This window comes from Salmo salar, chromosome ssa22, assembly GCF_905237065.1.
Source record: "Salmo salar chromosome ssa22, Ssal_v3.1, whole genome shotgun sequence".
NCBI classification, from domain to species: Eukaryota; Metazoa; Chordata; class Actinopteri; order Salmoniformes; family Salmonidae; genus Salmo; species Salmo salar.
In genome coordinates, this window is record NC_059463.1 from 4618271 (window position 1) to 4635513 (window position 17243).

At 42.5% G+C, this 17243-nt stretch overlaps 1 protein-coding gene across 2 annotated transcripts in view; it reads left to right on the top strand.

The window, feature by feature from the left end:
• LOC106582660 (mitogen-activated protein kinase kinase kinase 12) overlaps positions 1–17243 on the top strand; it is a 62237-nt gene that overhangs the window by 25131 nt on the left and 19863 nt on the right. For both annotated transcript variants that reach the window (XM_014165919.2, XM_014165922.2), the window contains exons 6-7: positions 8522–8680; positions 10892–11000. In XM_014165919.2, coding sequence (XP_014021394.1) covers positions 8522–8680; positions 10892–11000 — 268 coding nt within the window. The remainder of the gene's footprint in view (positions 1–8521; positions 8681–10891; positions 11001–17243) is intronic.

Here is a 17243-nt window from a genome sequence, read left to right on the forward strand (position 1 = left end):
TATGTGCCATGTAAAAAAGCTAACGTTTAAGTTCCTTGCTCAGAACATGAGAACATATGAAAGCTGGTGGTTCCTTTTAACATGAGTCTTCAATATTCCCAGGTAAGAAGTTTTAGGTTGTAGTTATTATAGGAATTATAGGACTATTTCTCTCTATACCATTTGTATTTCATATACCTTTGACTATTGGATGTTCTTATAGGCACTTTAGTATTGCCAGTGTAACAGTATAGCTTCCGTCCCTCTCCTCGCTCCTACCTGGGCTTGAACCAGGAACACATCGATAACAGCCAGCCTCGAAGCAGCGTTACCCATGTAGAGGAAGGGGAAACAACTACTCCAAGTTTCAGAGCGAGTGACGTTTGAAACGCTATTAGCGCGCACCCGGCTAACTAGCTAGCCATTTCACATGGGTTACACAAGCCTCGTCTTGGGAGTTGACAGGCTTGAAGTCATAAACAGCGCAATGCATTGCGAAGAGCTGCTGGCAAAATGCACGAAAGTGCTATTTTGAATGAATGCTTACAAGCCTGCTGCTGCCTACCATCGCTCAGTCAGACTGCTCTATCAAATCATAGACTTAATTATAACATAATAACACACAGAAACACGAGCCTTAGGTCATTAATATGGTCGATTCCGGAAACTATCATCTCGAAAACAAAACGTTATTCCTGTTACATTGCACAACCCTCAATGTTATGTCATAATTACGTAAAATTCTGGCAAATTAGTTCGCAACGAGCCAGGCGGCCCAAACTTGCATATACCCTGACTCCGTGCAATGAACGCAAAATGACACAATTTCACCTGGTTAATATTGCCTGCTAACCTGGATTTCTTTTAGCTAAATATGCAGGTTTAAAAATATATACTTCTGTGTATTGATTTTAAGAAAGGCATTGATGTTTATGGTTAGGTACAGTCGTGCAACGATTGTGCTTTTTTGCAAATGCGCTTTTGTTAAATCATCCCCCCGTTTGGCGAAGTCGGCTGTCTTTGTTAGGAAGAAATAGTCTTCACAGTTCGCAACGAGCCAGGCGGACCAAACTGCTGCATATACCCTGACTCTGTTTGCAAGAGAAGTGACACATTTTCCCTAGTTAAAAGAAATTCATGTTAGCAGGCAATATTAACTAAATATGCAGGTTTAAAAATATACACTTGTGTATTGATTTTAAGAAAGACATTGATGTTTATGGTTGGAGCAACGTGTACCTAAGCGATTATATGCAATGCAGGACAGGCTCGATAAACTAGTAATATCATCAACCATGTGTAGTTAACTCATATGGCAGGCAAAAACCCGAGAAAAAGTCAACCAGGAAGTGGAGGATCTGAGAATTGTAGTTATTCTTTCTAGTCCCTTTCGAAACTACAGTATCTGTGGGGTTACATTGCACTTCCTAAGGCTTCCATTGGCTGTCAAAAGCCTTCAGAAAGTGGTTTGAGCATTGTCCTGTCACTGGGCAGATAATAGGAGCTCAGTTACTGAGTGGACTGCCTGGCAACAAAGGGATTGGATATGCTCGATCCTGTGAGCGCGCTGTTCCTTCTTTTTCTCCTTGAATGAATACGCTATTGTCCGGTTGGAATATTATCGCAATTTTACGCAAAAAATACCATAAAGATGGATTTTAACCTTTTACATCTAGGCGTTCCGCTAGCGAAACCCCTAGCTAACAGCCAATGGGATCGCATGGCGCGAAATACAAAAACCTCAAAAATCCAATAATTTCAATTTTTAAAACATTCAACTATTTTACACCATTTCAAAGATAAACCTCTCCTGAATCCAACCACGTTGTCCGATTTCAAAAAGGCTTTACACCGAAAGCAAAACATTAGATTATGTTAGGAGAGTACATAGACAAAAATAATCACACAGCCATTTTCCAAGCAAGCATATATGTCAATAAAACCCAAAACACAGCTAAATGAAGCACTAACCTTTGATGATCTTCATCAGATGACACTCCTAGGACATTATGTTATACAATACATGTATGTTTTGTTCAATCAAGTTCATATTTATATCCAAAAACAGCTTTTTACATTGGCGCAGAATACATAAGAATTTTTCAGAAAATGTATTCCCACCAAAACCCCCGGTGAATTTACAAAAATACTCATCATAAACGTTGACAAAATACATAACAATTATTTTAAGAATTATAGATACAGAACTCATTTATGCAATTGCTGTGTCAGATTTTAAAATAGCTTTTCGGCGAAAGCACATTTTTCAATATTCTGAGTACAAAGGGACTAGAAAGAAGAACTACATTTCTCAGATCCTGCACTTCCTGGTTGAATTTTTCTCAGGTTTTTGCCTGCCATATGAGTTCTGTTATCCTCACAGACACCATTCAAACAGTTTTAGAAACTTCCAAATGTTTTCTATCCAAATCAACTAATAATATGCATATTCTCGTTTCTGGGCAAGAGTAGTAACCAGTTTAAATCGGGTATGTTTTTTCATCCGGCCTTGAAAATACTGCCCCCTATCCATATCAGGTTAAACAGCGTTTGACATGCTTCTAAGTATGGTAATAAACATTTTGACTTTTCGTCTCTGGTACTGCGCTCACGCGTTATGCCTTTGGATAGTGCTCTAAACGCACAAACAAAACGGAGGTATTTGGACATAAATATGGAGTATTTCGAACAAAAACAACATTTCTTGTGGAAGTAGCAGTCCTGGGAGTGCATTCTGACGAAGATCAGCAAAGGTAAGAGAATATTTCTAATACTAATTCTGAGTTTAGGTGACCCCGAACTTGGCGGGTGTCTGTATAGCTTGCTGTGATGGCGAGCTATGTACTCAGAATATTGAAAAATGTGCTTTCTCCGTAAAGCTATTTTAAAATCTGACACAGCGGTTGCATCCAGGAGCAGTCTGTATATAATTCTTTAAATAATTGTTATATATTTTATCAACGTTTATGATGAGTATTTTTGTAAATTGATGTGCACATTCACCGGATGTTTTGTTGGGAATACATTTTCTGAACATCACACGCCAATGTAAAATGCTGTTTTTGGATATAAATATTAACTTTATCGAACAAAACATACATGTATTGTGTAACATGATGTCCTAGGGGTGTCATATGATGAAGATCGTCAAAGGTTAGTGCTTCATTTAGCTGTGTTTTGGGTTTTATTGACACATGTCCTTGCTTGGAAAGTGGCTGTGTGATTATTTTTGTCTATGTACTCTCCTAACATAATCTAATGTTTTGCTTTCGCTGTAAAGCCTTTTTGAAATCGGACAATGTGGTTACATCAAGGAGAAGTGCATCTTTAAAATGGTGTAAAATAGTTGTATGTTTGAGAAAGTTGAATTATGATATTTTGTTGTTTTTGAATTTGCCGCCCTGATATTTCACTGGCTGTGTCCCGCAGGTGGGTGACGCTAGCGTCCCACGTAGCCCATAGAAGTTAAGCATCTCCAATCCAAAATTAAATCTAGAATTGGCTTCCTATTTCGCAACAAACCATCCTTCACTCATGCTGCCAAACATACCCTCGTAAAACTGACTACCCTACCGATCCTTGACTTCGGCGATGTCATTTACAAAATAGCCTCCAACACTCTACTGAGCAAATTGGATGTAGTCTATCACAGTGCCATCCGTTTTGTCACCAAAGCCCCATATACTACCCATCACTGCTACCTGTATTCTCTCATTGGCTGGCCCTCGCTTCATATTTGTCGCCAGACCCACTGGCTCCAGGTCATCTATAAGTCTTTGCTAGGTAAAGCCCCGCCTAATCTCAGCTCACTGGTCACCATAGCAGCACCCACCTGTAGCACACACTCTATCAGGTATATTTCACTTGTCACCCCCAAAGCCAACTCCTCGTTTGGCCGCCTTTCCTTCCAGTTCTCTGCTATCAATGACCGGAACAAATTGCAAAAATCACTGAAGCTGGAGACTTATATCTCCCTCACTAACTTTATGCATCAGCTGTCAGAGCAGCTTACAGATCATTGCACCTGTACATAGCCCATCTGTAAATAGCCCACCCAACTACCTCATCCCCATACTGTTATTTTTTTTTGTTCCTTTGCACCCCAGTATCTCTACTTGCACAATCATTTTCTGCACATCTATCACTCCAGTGTTTAATTGCTAAATTGTAATTATTTTGCCACTATGGCCTATTTATTGCCTTACCTCCCTAATCTTACTACATTTGCACACACTGTATATAGACTTTTCTATTGTGTTATTTACAGTACGTTTGTTCATCCCATGTGTAACTGTTGTTTGTGTCGCACTGCTTTGCTCTATCTTGGCCATGTCACAGTTGTAAATGAGAACTTGTTCTTAACTGACCTACCTGGTTAAATAAAGGTGAAATATATATATTTTTTAAATGGAGCCACAGGTCTAACGTTAACTTACACAGCGTTGTTCAGGAAACCTAAACCCGTTGGTAAACCTTAAAACTTACTTCAACTAGGATGCTTTCACTAATTGCAAAAAGAGCTTGTGGAGCTGTGGAAATATTCCCTCTTCTTCTTCTGTATGTTCTTCTTATTCTTCTGTATCTCCCAACCAAAGTTAATATTCTCTCTTCCGCGTCCTCGATTTGAAAAATCTGCCGCCAAACGTCAAAATAAATGCTTCTTTCAACAAGAGGTGAAATGAGATGTCTATCAGCATCAAACTGCCGGTAGCGAATTACATTTTGGGGTGGCACCCGGGGTGGCCAATCAGATGTCAGGGGTGTCCAGTGCCACCCCAGACACCCCTCTGGCTCAGCCCCTGGGTAGAAGCTGTTAAGGATCCTTTTAGTCCTAGACTTGGCACTCCGGTACCACTTGCCGTGCGGTAGCAGAGAAAACAGTCTATGACTTGGGTGACTGGAGTCTCTGACAATTGTTTGGGCTTTCCTCTGACACCGCCTATTATATACGTCCTGGATGGTAGGAAGCTTGGCCCCAGTGATGTACTTGGCCATACGCACTACCCTCTGTAGCACCTTACAGTCAGATGCCGAGCAGTTGCCATACCAGGCGGTGACGTAACCGGTCAGGATGCTCTCGATGGTGCAGCTGTAGAACTTTTTGAGGACCTGGAGACCCATGCCAAATCTTTTCAGTTTCCTGAGAGGGAAAAGGTGTGGTCGTGCCCTCTTCACGACTGTCTTGGTGTGCTTGGACCATGATAGTTCGTTGGTGATGTGGACACCAAGGAACTTGAAGCTCTCAACCTGCTCCACTACAGCCCCGTCGATGTTAATGGAGGCCTTTTCGGTCCACCTTTTCCTGTAGTCTATGATCAGCTCCTTTGTCTTGCTCACATTGAGGGAAAGGTTGTTGTCCTGGCACCACACGGCCAGGTCTTTGACCTCCTCCATTTGTCGGATCATCAAGAACTTCAAGGAGAGCGGTTCAATTGTTGTGAAGAAGGCTTCAGGGTGCCCAAGAAAGTCCAGCAAGCGCCAGGACCATCTCCTAAAGTTGATTCAGCTGCGGGATCGGGGCACCACCAGTACAGAGCTTGCTCAGGAATGGCAGCAGGCAGGTGTGAGTGCATCTGCACACACAGTGAGGTGAAGACGTTTGGAGGATGGCCTGGTGTCAAGAAGGGCCTCAAAGAAGCCACTTCTCTCCAGGAAAAACATCAGGGACAGACTGATATTCTGCAAAAGGTACATGGATTGGACTGCTGAGGACTGGGGTAAAGTCATTTTCTCTGATGAATCCCCTTTCCGATTGTTTGGGGCATCCGGAAAAAAGCTTGTCGGGAGAAGACAAGGTGAGCGCTACCATCAGTCCTGTGTCATGCCAACAGTAAAGCATCCTGAGACCATTCATGTGTGGGGTTGCTTCTCAGCCAAGTGCGTGGGCTCACTCATAATTTTGCCCAAGAACACAGCCATGAATAAAGAATGGTACCAACACATCCTCCGAGAGCAACTTCTCCCAACCATCCAGGAACAGTTTGGTGATTAACAATGCCTTTTCCAGCAAGATGGAGCACCTTGCCATTACGCAAAAGTGATAACTAAGTGGCTTGGGGAACAACACATCGATATTTTGGGTCCATGGCCAGGAAACTCCCCAGACCTTAATCCCATTGAGAACTTGTGGTCAATCCTCAAGAGGTGGGTGGACAAACAAAAACCCACAAATTCTGACAAACTCCAAGCATTGATTATGCAAGAATGGGCTGCCATCAGTCAGGATGTGGCCCAGAAGTTAATTGACAGCCTGCCAGGGCGGATTGCAGAGGTCTTGAAAAAGAAGGGTCAACACTGCAAATATTGACTCTTTGCATCAACTTCATGTAATTGTCAATAAAAGCCCTTGACACTTATGAAATGCTTGTAATTATACTTCAGTATTCCATAGTAACATCTGACCAAAATATCTAAAGACACTGAAGCAGCAAACTGTGAAAATTAATATTTGTGTCATTCTCAAAACTTTTGGCCACGACTGTACATAGGGCTGCAGTCTCTAAGGTACAGGGTAGAGTACCGGGTGGTAGCCGGCTAGTAACAGTGACTAAGTTCAGGGCAGGGTACTGGGTGGAGGCCAGCTAGTGGTGACTATTTAAAAGTCTGATGGCCTGGAGATAGAAGCTGTTTTTCAGTCTCTCTGTCCCAGCTTTGATGCACCTCTACTGTCTCCGCCTTCTAGATGGTAGTGGGGGGAACAGGCCATGGCTTGTGTCGCTGAGGTCCTTGATTATCTTTATAAAGGCAATTCGTAATCCAATTCCAAACTTGCCTTTGATGCCACAGGTACTGTATGTGATGCCGTAGTCAGACGCGTTTCCAAAGCAACCACAGAACAGGGAATCCAAAGCCCCAATAGTGTAAAAACAAACATTTATTTTCCAAACAAAAGGTAATTTCATAGGCTATATTCCATCGATGAACAAAGTCAAAGCGATCAGATTTAAACTGTAAACATTTTCCTGTCACCACTCTGCCAAGGCCCTCACCTCCTACATGTAGGCTGTCTCATCGTTGTTGGTAATCAGGTCTACCACTGTTGTGTCATCTGATGATTGAGTTGGCCACGCAGTCATGGGTGAACAGGGAGTGTAGGAGGAGGCCCAGCATGCATCCTTGTGAGGATCAGCGTAGCGGAGGTGTTGTTGCCTACTTTCTCCACCTGGGGTCGGCCAGTCAGGAAGTCCAGGACCCAGTTACACAGGGTGAGGTTCAGACCTAGGGCCTCGAGCTTAGTGATGATCTTGGAGGGCACTATGGTGTTGAGGGCTGAGCTGTAGTTGATAAACAGCATTCTTACATAGGTATTCCTCTTGTCCAGATGTGATTGAGCAGTGTGATGGCGAATGCGTCATCCATGGATCTGTTGGGACGGTATGCAAATTGTAGTGGGTCTAGGGTGCCGGGTAAGGTGGAGGGGATATGATCCTTAACTAGCCTCTCAAAGCACTTCATGATGACAGAAGTGAGTGCTACGGGGCGATAGTCATTTAGTTCAGTAACCTTCGCTTTCTTGGGTACAGGAACAATGGTGGACATCTTGAAGCAATTGGGACAGCAGACTGGGATAAGGAGAGATTGAACTGGTCTGCACATGCTCTGAGAACACGGCTTAGGATGCCGTCTGGGCCGGCAGCCTTGCGAGGGTTAACACGCTTACATTTCCTACTCACGTCGGCCATGGAGAACGAGAGCTCACAGTCCTCATGAGCGGTGCTGACATGCATCGGCGGCCAGCCGAGCACAGTACACACATAAACACAGGCTGTCTGACTGACTCCTTTACTACTTTAACAAACATGTATACAGTGTTGTGTTCATTGTGTGTTAGTTCAGAGATGAAAACAACATTGGAAAAAGCATGGTGGGTACATAAAAGAGGCTGAAACACAAAAACAAACACAAGCGGGGTAGTGATTTGTTGTCTTATAAAACTTGTGTACTAGAGTGGTTTCAGTATTTATTGTATAATCATCTATTGCATTTATATAGTGCCTTTCCTCCTTCAGTAGGTGCTAAAAGTGCGTTACATAGTAAGGGGGCAAACTTACCTCTTCCACAACCAATGTGTAACACCCACTTAGGGGGATGCATGGAAACCATTTTATTCAAGAACACTCACCACACATCAGCTGTCATGGTGGAGAAGTGAGGTATGATATATGCCAATTGGGAATCAGAGGGATGATTTGGTAGCCATGATTGAAAGGGGCCAGATTGGGAATTTGGCTAGGAAACCAAGGTTTAGAACCTTACTCTTACAATAAGTGTCATGGGATTTTTTTTAACCACAGGACACCCTTATAATATCTCATCTGAAAGATGGCACCCTAGGCAGGGCAATATCCCCTTCACTATCCTGGGATCTCCTTAGACTAGAGGGAAGAGTGCCAGCAGCATCTGGTCTCCCATCCAGGGATTGACCAGGACCAACCCTGCTTAGCTTTAGAGGCAGGCCAGCAGTAGGATGCAGGGTGGTATGGAAAGGTTAGTCTTAAAGATTAGTTGGAGCTCATGGATGTCTCTCTCTCTTTCCCTCTAGGTCGTTTGGTGTGGTACTGTGGGAGATGCTAACAGGAGAGGTGCCGTATAAAGACGTGGATTCATCGGCCATCATCTGGGGAGTGGGCAACAACAGCTTGAACCTGCCCGTCCCAGAGAGCTGCCCAGATGGATTCAAAATACTGCTGCGACAGTGCTGGTGAGATGGAGGTAGAGAGGTGGGAAGGGAGGGGGAAAGGGGTTGGAGGTAGAGAAATGGAGAGATGGATGAAGGGAAGGGAGGGAGGCATGGAGGCAAGGCCATAAACATGGCAGTAACTGAGGAGGAGATAAACAAGAGCTACAAGAGTAGCTTTCATGAAAAACCTTTTTTCTTCGAAAACCAAATGTTTTAGGCTTATATATAGTAAAACAAATCAATTCTGGTCTTCATTTTGACAGTTCGTTGCAAAAGTGATATACACTACATGGCCAAAAGTAGGTGGACACCATTTCAAATTAGTGTATTCGGCTATTTCAGCCACACCTGTTGCTGACAGGTGTATAAAATCGAGCACAGAGCCATGCAATTTCCATAGACAAACACTAGCAGCAGAATGGCCCTTACTGAAGAGCTCAGTGACTTTCAACGTGGCATCGTCATCAGATGACACCTTTCCAACAAGTCCATCAAATTTCTGCCCTGCTAGAGCTGCCCCAGTCAACGATAAGTGCTGTTATTGTGAAATGGAAACGTCTAGGAGCAGCAACGGCTCAGCCTCAAAGTGGTAGGCCACACAAGCTCACAGAACGGGACCGCCAAGTGCTGAAACACGTAGCACGTAAAAATCATCTGTCCTCGGTTGCAACACTCACTACCAAGTTCCAAACTGCCTGTGGAAGCAACGTCAGCACAATACCTGTTCGTCGGGAGCTTCATGAAATGGGTTTACATGGCAGAGCAGCCGCACACATGCCTAAGATCACCATGCACAAGGCCAAGAGTTGGCTGGAGTGGTGTAAAGCTCGTAGCCATTGGACTCTGGAGCAGTGGAAACGTGTTCTATGGAGTGATGAAACACGCCATCTGGCAATCCGACGAATCTGGGTTTGGTGGATTCCAGGAGAACGCTACCTTCCCCAATGCAAAGTGCCAACTGTAAAGTTTGGTGGAGGAGAAATAATGGTCTGGGGCTGTTTTTCGTGGTTCGGGCTAGGCCCCTTAGTTTCAGTAATGGAAAATCTTAACGCTACAGTATACAATAATATTCTAGACGATTCTGAGCTTCCAACTTTTTGTCAACAGTTTTGGTAAGGCCCTTTCCTGTTTCAGCATGACAATGCCACTGTGCACAAAGCGAGGTCCATACAGAAATGGTTTGTCGAGATCGGTGTGGAAGAACTTGACTGGCCTGCACGGAGCCCTGACCTTTGGGATGAATTGGAACGCCAACTGCGAGCCAGGCCTAATCACCCAACATCAGTGGCCGACCTTACTAATGCTCTTGTGGCTGAATGGAAACAAGTCCCTGCAGCAATGTTGCAACATCTATTGGAAAGCCTTCCCAGAAGAGTGGAGGCTATTATAGCAGCAAAGGGGGGACCAACTCCATATTAATGCCCATGATTTTGGAATGAGATGTTCGACGAGCAGGTGTCCGCATACTTTTTGTTGGTCTTTTAGTTGTCAATCTAGCTCTTTTTGCCCACAGCGGTTCAACTCTACCATTGAAATCCTGATGTAGAGGCACCTCTACGTCTGTGGTCTCCAACAGGTCGATCGCAAGCTACCTGCTTTTTAAATATTTAATTTAAAAATATTCCTCCGATGCCCACACACATCTAATTCTGAAAGTGAAAGCATACCTGTGAGATGGGTGGTAGTAGTTGTAGGTTGTTATACAGTACCCAAGACCAATCTGTGAGTAATTGGAAAATTGGAAAAAAAGCTACTGCGAAAATACTGCAATGCGGGTTGGATTGAATTAATAATCTTCATTTTCACAGTGATGATAGCACTTTTCTTCCCAAAACATTACCGCAATAAATGTGAGTCCACAATAAAAAATTTTTACCTGCATGGGGTATTCGAATTGGCAAGTGGCAATTAATGTCAGGAACTCGGCATATTACCACTGTGAGCTAACTATCCAGAGCTATATTTGCTTGCGATGCACATCATTTTATTATCAGAGCATGCCAGTGGACTTCTGGTAAGTATGCTAGTGAGAAATTGTTGGGATCAGGTGTAACTACATATACCCACCCCCAAAATTAGTATTTATGAGCAATTCTCCCCACCCACAACTTCTCACCTGAATGCATTTTGTTTTTTTGAAGGGGTTGGACAAAGGCTGAAATTGGGGTTGAGAGTTACCCTTTAAAGGTAGAAGTAGACATGTTCTAATGTTGTTGTTTTTTCTGCTCCCAGGAGCTGTAAGCCCAGGAACAGACCTTCTTTCCGTCAGATCCTCCTACATCTGGATATCGCTTCAGCTGACCTGCTGTCTACCCCACAGGAGACATACTTCAAATCTCAGGTAAAGTAGAGCCCAGTAGAGTACAGTAGATTACTGCTCTCTAACCCTAACCCCACAAGAGACGTACTTTAAATATCAGGTACATAAGTAAATTAAACACTAGAATGGACATTGGCATGCCGGCAACATTACAGGACGGCCATTTAGAAATTAAACTTTCATTGTACAGTTGAGTAATTTCGAATTTTGTCCACAAATGTACCCACATTTCTATTATATGTAAATAGTTTATGATTAGTTATTGGGAATTTGGCTAATTATTTTGTTAGATACTTCTCCCTATTAGCTGAAATTGTAGTTTGTCAAAGCCATTTGAGCTGTCGTGATAGCTGTTAGAAGCAAGTGCTGCTAGGCAACCCCCTGGACTTGCCCAGGGAGGCCCTGGCTAAAGCCAGTGTGAAAGACTTGCTAGCAAACTTTTGTGCCTTCGGAAAGTATTCAGACCCATTGACTTTTTCCACATTTTGTTACAGCCTTATTCTAAAATGGATAAACATTTTAAAAATCCCCAGCAATCTACACACAATACCCCATAATGACAAAGCAAAAACAGGTTTTTAGAAATTTTAGCAAATATAAAAATCATAAAATACCTTATTTACGTAAGTATTCAGACCTTTTGCTATGAGACTCGAAATTGAGCTCAGGTGCATCCTGTTTCCATTGATCATCCTTGAGATGTTTCTACAACTTGATTGGAGTCCACCTGTGGTAAATTCAATTGACTGGACATGATTTGGAAAGGCACACGCCTGTCTATATATGGTCCCACAGTTGACAGTGCATCTCAGAGCAAAAACCAAGCCATGGAGTCGAAGGAATTGTCCATAGAGCTACAAGACAGGATTGTGTTGAAGCACAGATGTGTCTGCAGCATTGAAGGTCCCCAAGAACACAGTGGCCTCCATCATTCTTAAATAGAAGAAGTTTGGAACCACTAAGACTCTTCCTAGAGCTGGGGTTGAGAGTTACTGAGCAATCGGGGGAGAAGGGCCTTGGTCAGGGAGGTGACCAAGAACCCGATGGTCACTCTGACAGAGCTCCAGAGTTTCAATGTCGAGATGGGAGAGCCTTCCAGAAGTACGGCCATCTCTGCAGCACTCCACCAATCAGGCCTTTATGGTGGAGTGGGCAGATTAAAGCCACTCCTCAGGAAAAGGCACATGACAGCCTGCTTGGTGTTTGCCAAAAGGCACCTAAAGGACTGGTTTGATAAACCAAGATTGAACTTTTTGGGCTGAATGCCAAATGTCTCGTCTGGAGGAAACCTGGCACCATCCCTATGGTGAATCATGGTGGTGGCAGCATCATGCTGTGGGGATGTTTTTCAGCGGCAGGGACTGGGAGACTAGTCAGGATCGAGGCAAAGATGAACGGAGCAAAGTGTAGAAATCCTTAATGAAAATCTGCTCCAGAGTGCTCAGAACCTCAGACTGGGGTGAAGTTTCACCTTCCAACAGGACAATGACCCTAAGCACACAGCCAAAACAACGCAGGAGTGGCTTCGGGACAAGTCTCTGAATGTCCTTGAGTGGCCCAGCCAGAGCCCAGACTTGAACTCGATCGAACATCTCTGCAGAGACCAGAAAATAGCTGTGCAGCAACACTCCCCGTCCAACCTGACAAAGCTTGAGAGGATCTGCAGAGAATAATGGGAATGTGCCAAGCTTGAGTGTCATACCCAAGAAGACTTGAGGCTGTAATCACTGCCAAAGGTACTTCAACGAAGTACTGAGTGTAAATGTAAATGTGATTTAAGTTTTTAATTTCATTTCTAAAAGACTGTTTTTGCTTTGTCGTTATGGGTTATTGTGTGTAGATTGATGAATACAAACTATTTAACTTGTTATGGATAGGGGGCAGTATTTTCACGGCCGGATAAAAAACGTACCCGATTTAATCTGATTATTACTCCTGCCCAGAAACTAGAATATGCATATAATTATTAGCTTTGGATAGAAAACACTCCAAAGTTTCTAAAACTGTTTGAATGGTGTCTGTGAGTATAACAGAACTCATTTGGCAGGCCAAAACCTGAGAAGATTCCAAACAGGAAGCGCCCTCTCTGACCATTTCTTGGCCTTCTTGATCATCTCTATCCAAAACAGGGGATCTCTGCTGTAACGTGACATTTTCTAACGCTCCCATAGGCTCTCAGAAGGCGTCAGAACGTTGAATGATGACTTTGCAGGCCATGGCTGAAAAACAGTAGCGCATTTGGTAAGTGGTTGATCAGAGAACAATGAGACTGGCGCGCGCGTGCACGAGACGACTCCGTGTTTTCATTTTCAGTCTTTGAACGAAAACAACGACTCCCGGTCGGAATATTATCGCTTTTTTTACGAGAAAATGATTTTAAACAGCGTTTGACATGCTTCGAAGTACGGTAATGGAATATTTTGAATTTCTTTGTCACGAAACGCGCCGGGCGCGTCACCCTTCGTTACCCTTTGGATAGTGTCTTGAACGCACAAACAAAACGCTGCTATTTGGATATAACTATGGATTATTTGGAACCAAACCAACATTTGTTATTGAAGTAGAAGTCCTGGGAGTGCATTCTGACGAAGAACAGCAAGGGTAATCCAATTTTTCTTATAGTAAATCTGAGTTTGGTGAGTACCAAACTTGGTGGGTGTCAAAATAGCTAGCCCGTGATGGCGAGCTATCTACTCAGAATATTGCAAAATGTGCTTTCACCGAAAAGCTATTTTAAAATCGGGCACCGCGATTGCATAAAGGAGTTCTGTATCTATAATTCTTAAAATAATTGTTATGTTTTTTGTGAACGTTTATCGTGAGTAATTTAGTAAATTCACCGGAAGTGTTCGGTGGGAATGCTAGTTCTGAACGTCACATGCTAATGTAAAAAGCTGTTTTTTGATATAAATATGAACTTGATTGAACAAAACATGTATGTATTGTATAACATAATGTCCTAGGAGTGTCATCTGATGAAGATCATCAAAGGTTAGTGCTGCATTTAGCTGTGGTTTTGTTTTTTGTGACATTATATGCTAGCTTGAAAAATGGGTGTCTGATTATTTCTGGCTGGGTACTCTGCTGACATAATCTAATGTTTTGCTTTCGCTGTAAAGCCTTTTTGAAATCGGACAGTGTGGTTAGATAAAGGAGAGTCTTTAAAATGGTGTAAAATAGTCATATGTTTGAAAAATGGACGTTTTCGGATTTTCGAGGAGTTTGTATTTCGCGCCACGCCTATCATTGGATATTGGAGCAGGTGTTCCGCTAGCGGAACGTCTAGATGTATTAATCAATTTTAGAATAAGGCTGCAACCTAACAAAATGTGGAAAAAGTCAATACTTTCCGAAGGCACTGTACTAAATAAATACTGCACTCTTACCCACAAAACGTATTTTCTAGATTCATGTAGTTGTATTGGTAAGTAATTCAAGTTATGAAATAACTTATTCATTCTTTAAAACGTCAATGCGAGTAGAAATCAAATTTTTAGAGCTGAAAGACAATGGGCAGAGCTTACCCATGATGTTGCACGATTTAAATCAATAAGTCACCCTTTTAGTCAACGTATGATATATTTGGGCTTGAAGTGACAAATCCGAACTGCCCACTTATTGCAAAGTCAATGTTGTGTTTTCCTATGAGATGAAGTACAAATCATTTTTTGCCTACATTTTGTTTCAGGGCTGGGTTTTATTTAAATGTTACCACCCACAATCATGGCCTGAATTTAAAAAATATTAATTAGAAACACATGCAAAGTTATTCCTCTTCACGACTGAGCCAAACATCCTTTTGACGTCCACTTGCTATTGCTGCTTTTTTGAACAGCTATTTTGCACTGTATATCTATAAATCAATCGGTCTATTTGTCTAAATCCATTTGTCTGTTTGTAGCTTTGTCCAAGTTTATGTCTCACTTCTGTATCTCTTTGTCTTTTTGTAGCTTTATACGTTTGTCTGTCTGTCCATTTGTGCAATGCCCCGCGGCTACAGTGCGTCCAGGGTTTCTGGTTGAAACATCAAAGACTGGAGTTTGTATGAGTTGCCCTCCCGATGTCTCCATCCTCATGTTTACTGCCAGTAGATGACTTTCCTCAGCTTTGAAGAGTCGTAAGAAACTGTATGTGTGTCAGTCTGCAATGTGCATATCACCCGGGACTCCTTTTTTAATTACTTGCCGGTGGAGCTGGGCTTTCAAATGAGGCTTTGACTCAAAGAAGATGCTTTTCCAACCATCTACCTGGACGGCGAGACTGTAAGTAAAAGAGAGCTTCTCAGCTAGCTAGTTATCTGATCAAATTATAAACGTGCCCCTTCTACAATAGTTAGCTACATCATTACATGAAATGCTTATGCAATAAACTAGCTAGCTAACGACGTTTGAGAAACAGACGCCTCACAAGTCCTCAACTGGCAGCTTCATTAAATAGTACCTGCAAAACACCAGCGACTCCAGGATGCTGGCCTTCTAGGCAGAGTTCCTCTGTCCAGTGTCTATGTTCTTTTGCCCATCTTAATTTTTCTTTTTATTGGCCAGTCTGAGATATGGCTTTTTCTTAGCAACTCTGCTTAGAAGGCCAGCATCCCGGAGTCGCCTCTTCACTGCTGACGTTGAGACTGGTGTTTTGTGGGTACTATTTAATGAAGCTGCCAGTTGAGGACTTGTGAGGCGTCTGTTTCTCAAACTAGACACTCTAATGTACTTGTACTCTTGCTCAGTTTTGCACCAGGGCCTCCCACTCCTCTTTCTATTCTTGTTATAGCCAGGTTGCGCTGTTCTGTGAAGGGAGTAATACACAGTGTTGTACGAGATCTTCAGTTTCTTGGCAATTTATCACATGGAATAGCCTTCATTTCTCAGAACAAGAATAGACTGATGAGTTTCAGAAGAAAGGCTTTGTTTCTGGCCATTTTGAGCCTGTAATCGAACCCACAAATGCTGATGCTCCAGATACTCAACTAGTCTAAAGAAGGCCAGTTTTATTGCTTCTTTAACAATGTCTACACTGTATTTCTGATCAATTTGATGTTATTTTAATGGACAAAAAATGTGCTTTTCTTTCAAAAACAAGGAGATTTTTAGGTGACCCCAAACTTTTGAATGGTAGTGTGTCTTCAAATTCTATCACTAGGTAATGTTGATGTTTGATTTGGAGCTACTATTCAACTGTAATATACCTCTGTATTTCATGTCTGCGCCCAGAGTGCTGTCTACACACTCATTCAAGTATAGTGAAGGTAAGTCACGGAATCCTATCACTAAGATTTGTTGATGTTGGATTTGGAGCCATAACATAATGGGCTGAGTCATATCAACACATCATTTCTGCCATAAATCTTCTACTGACATCACGATTTGAACAAAAGTTAAATTACATAGATCTCAAGTTAGGATTCCACCTACAATAACTTCAATGAACTAACTCTACATTTGTGTCATATGTTTTACAGGACTGCTGTGCTGCATGAGACCAGATGGACAGAGGCTGAGGCAGCGGTTGTAATTGCAATAAATACAGTTTTTTTTAAATAGTTATATCCTTCAAATAAAGTAAAGATGTTTACACAATTTGACTCACTAAATCATTCTAATGGGGTTAGTTTTAAGCCATTGTACATGGGATCAGGGAACCTGGTCTGCACACGCTGGGATTACCAAGTGGACATTTGTTCTTAGGTACCCACGACACTAATGCACAACAACTTTCTGCCAACGATTTGCCTACCTTTCAGAACCTGTTATCACAATTGCAAACTAAGGGCTCGATTCAATCAGATCCACTTTAGCCAACATCTGCAGAGAGTTGTTTTGACGGTGTCAGGGTGGAACTGCGTTAGAGCTGTCAAATCCTCAAGTGGCTCCCGGCATTATACCTAAAGTGGACATTGCCATTGGCTGCACCGAGTCGCATTAACAGAATCCCATGCAGCCTTGTGTACAAGTTCGAACACTGGAATATAAAATGTGCTCAACACCTCGATTAGGATAAGAGATCCTAATTTCCTTTAATGATTTTTCTATTTGAGCGAAATTATTTCTATATAGCCTACACTTTCTCATTCTGAACTTCTGACTGGAGTAGGGCGTGTGTGGCTTCCTGACAATGATCGCAAGAGCAGCTGCTCACCGATTTGACCAATGCAGTTCCACCTCTGACACCAACAAAGCATCCGCCAAAACATATGCTATCGCCAGTTAATGCTTGATCTGATTGAAGACTTTGAATTTGAATAGAAGTTATTCCAATCTACAGAAA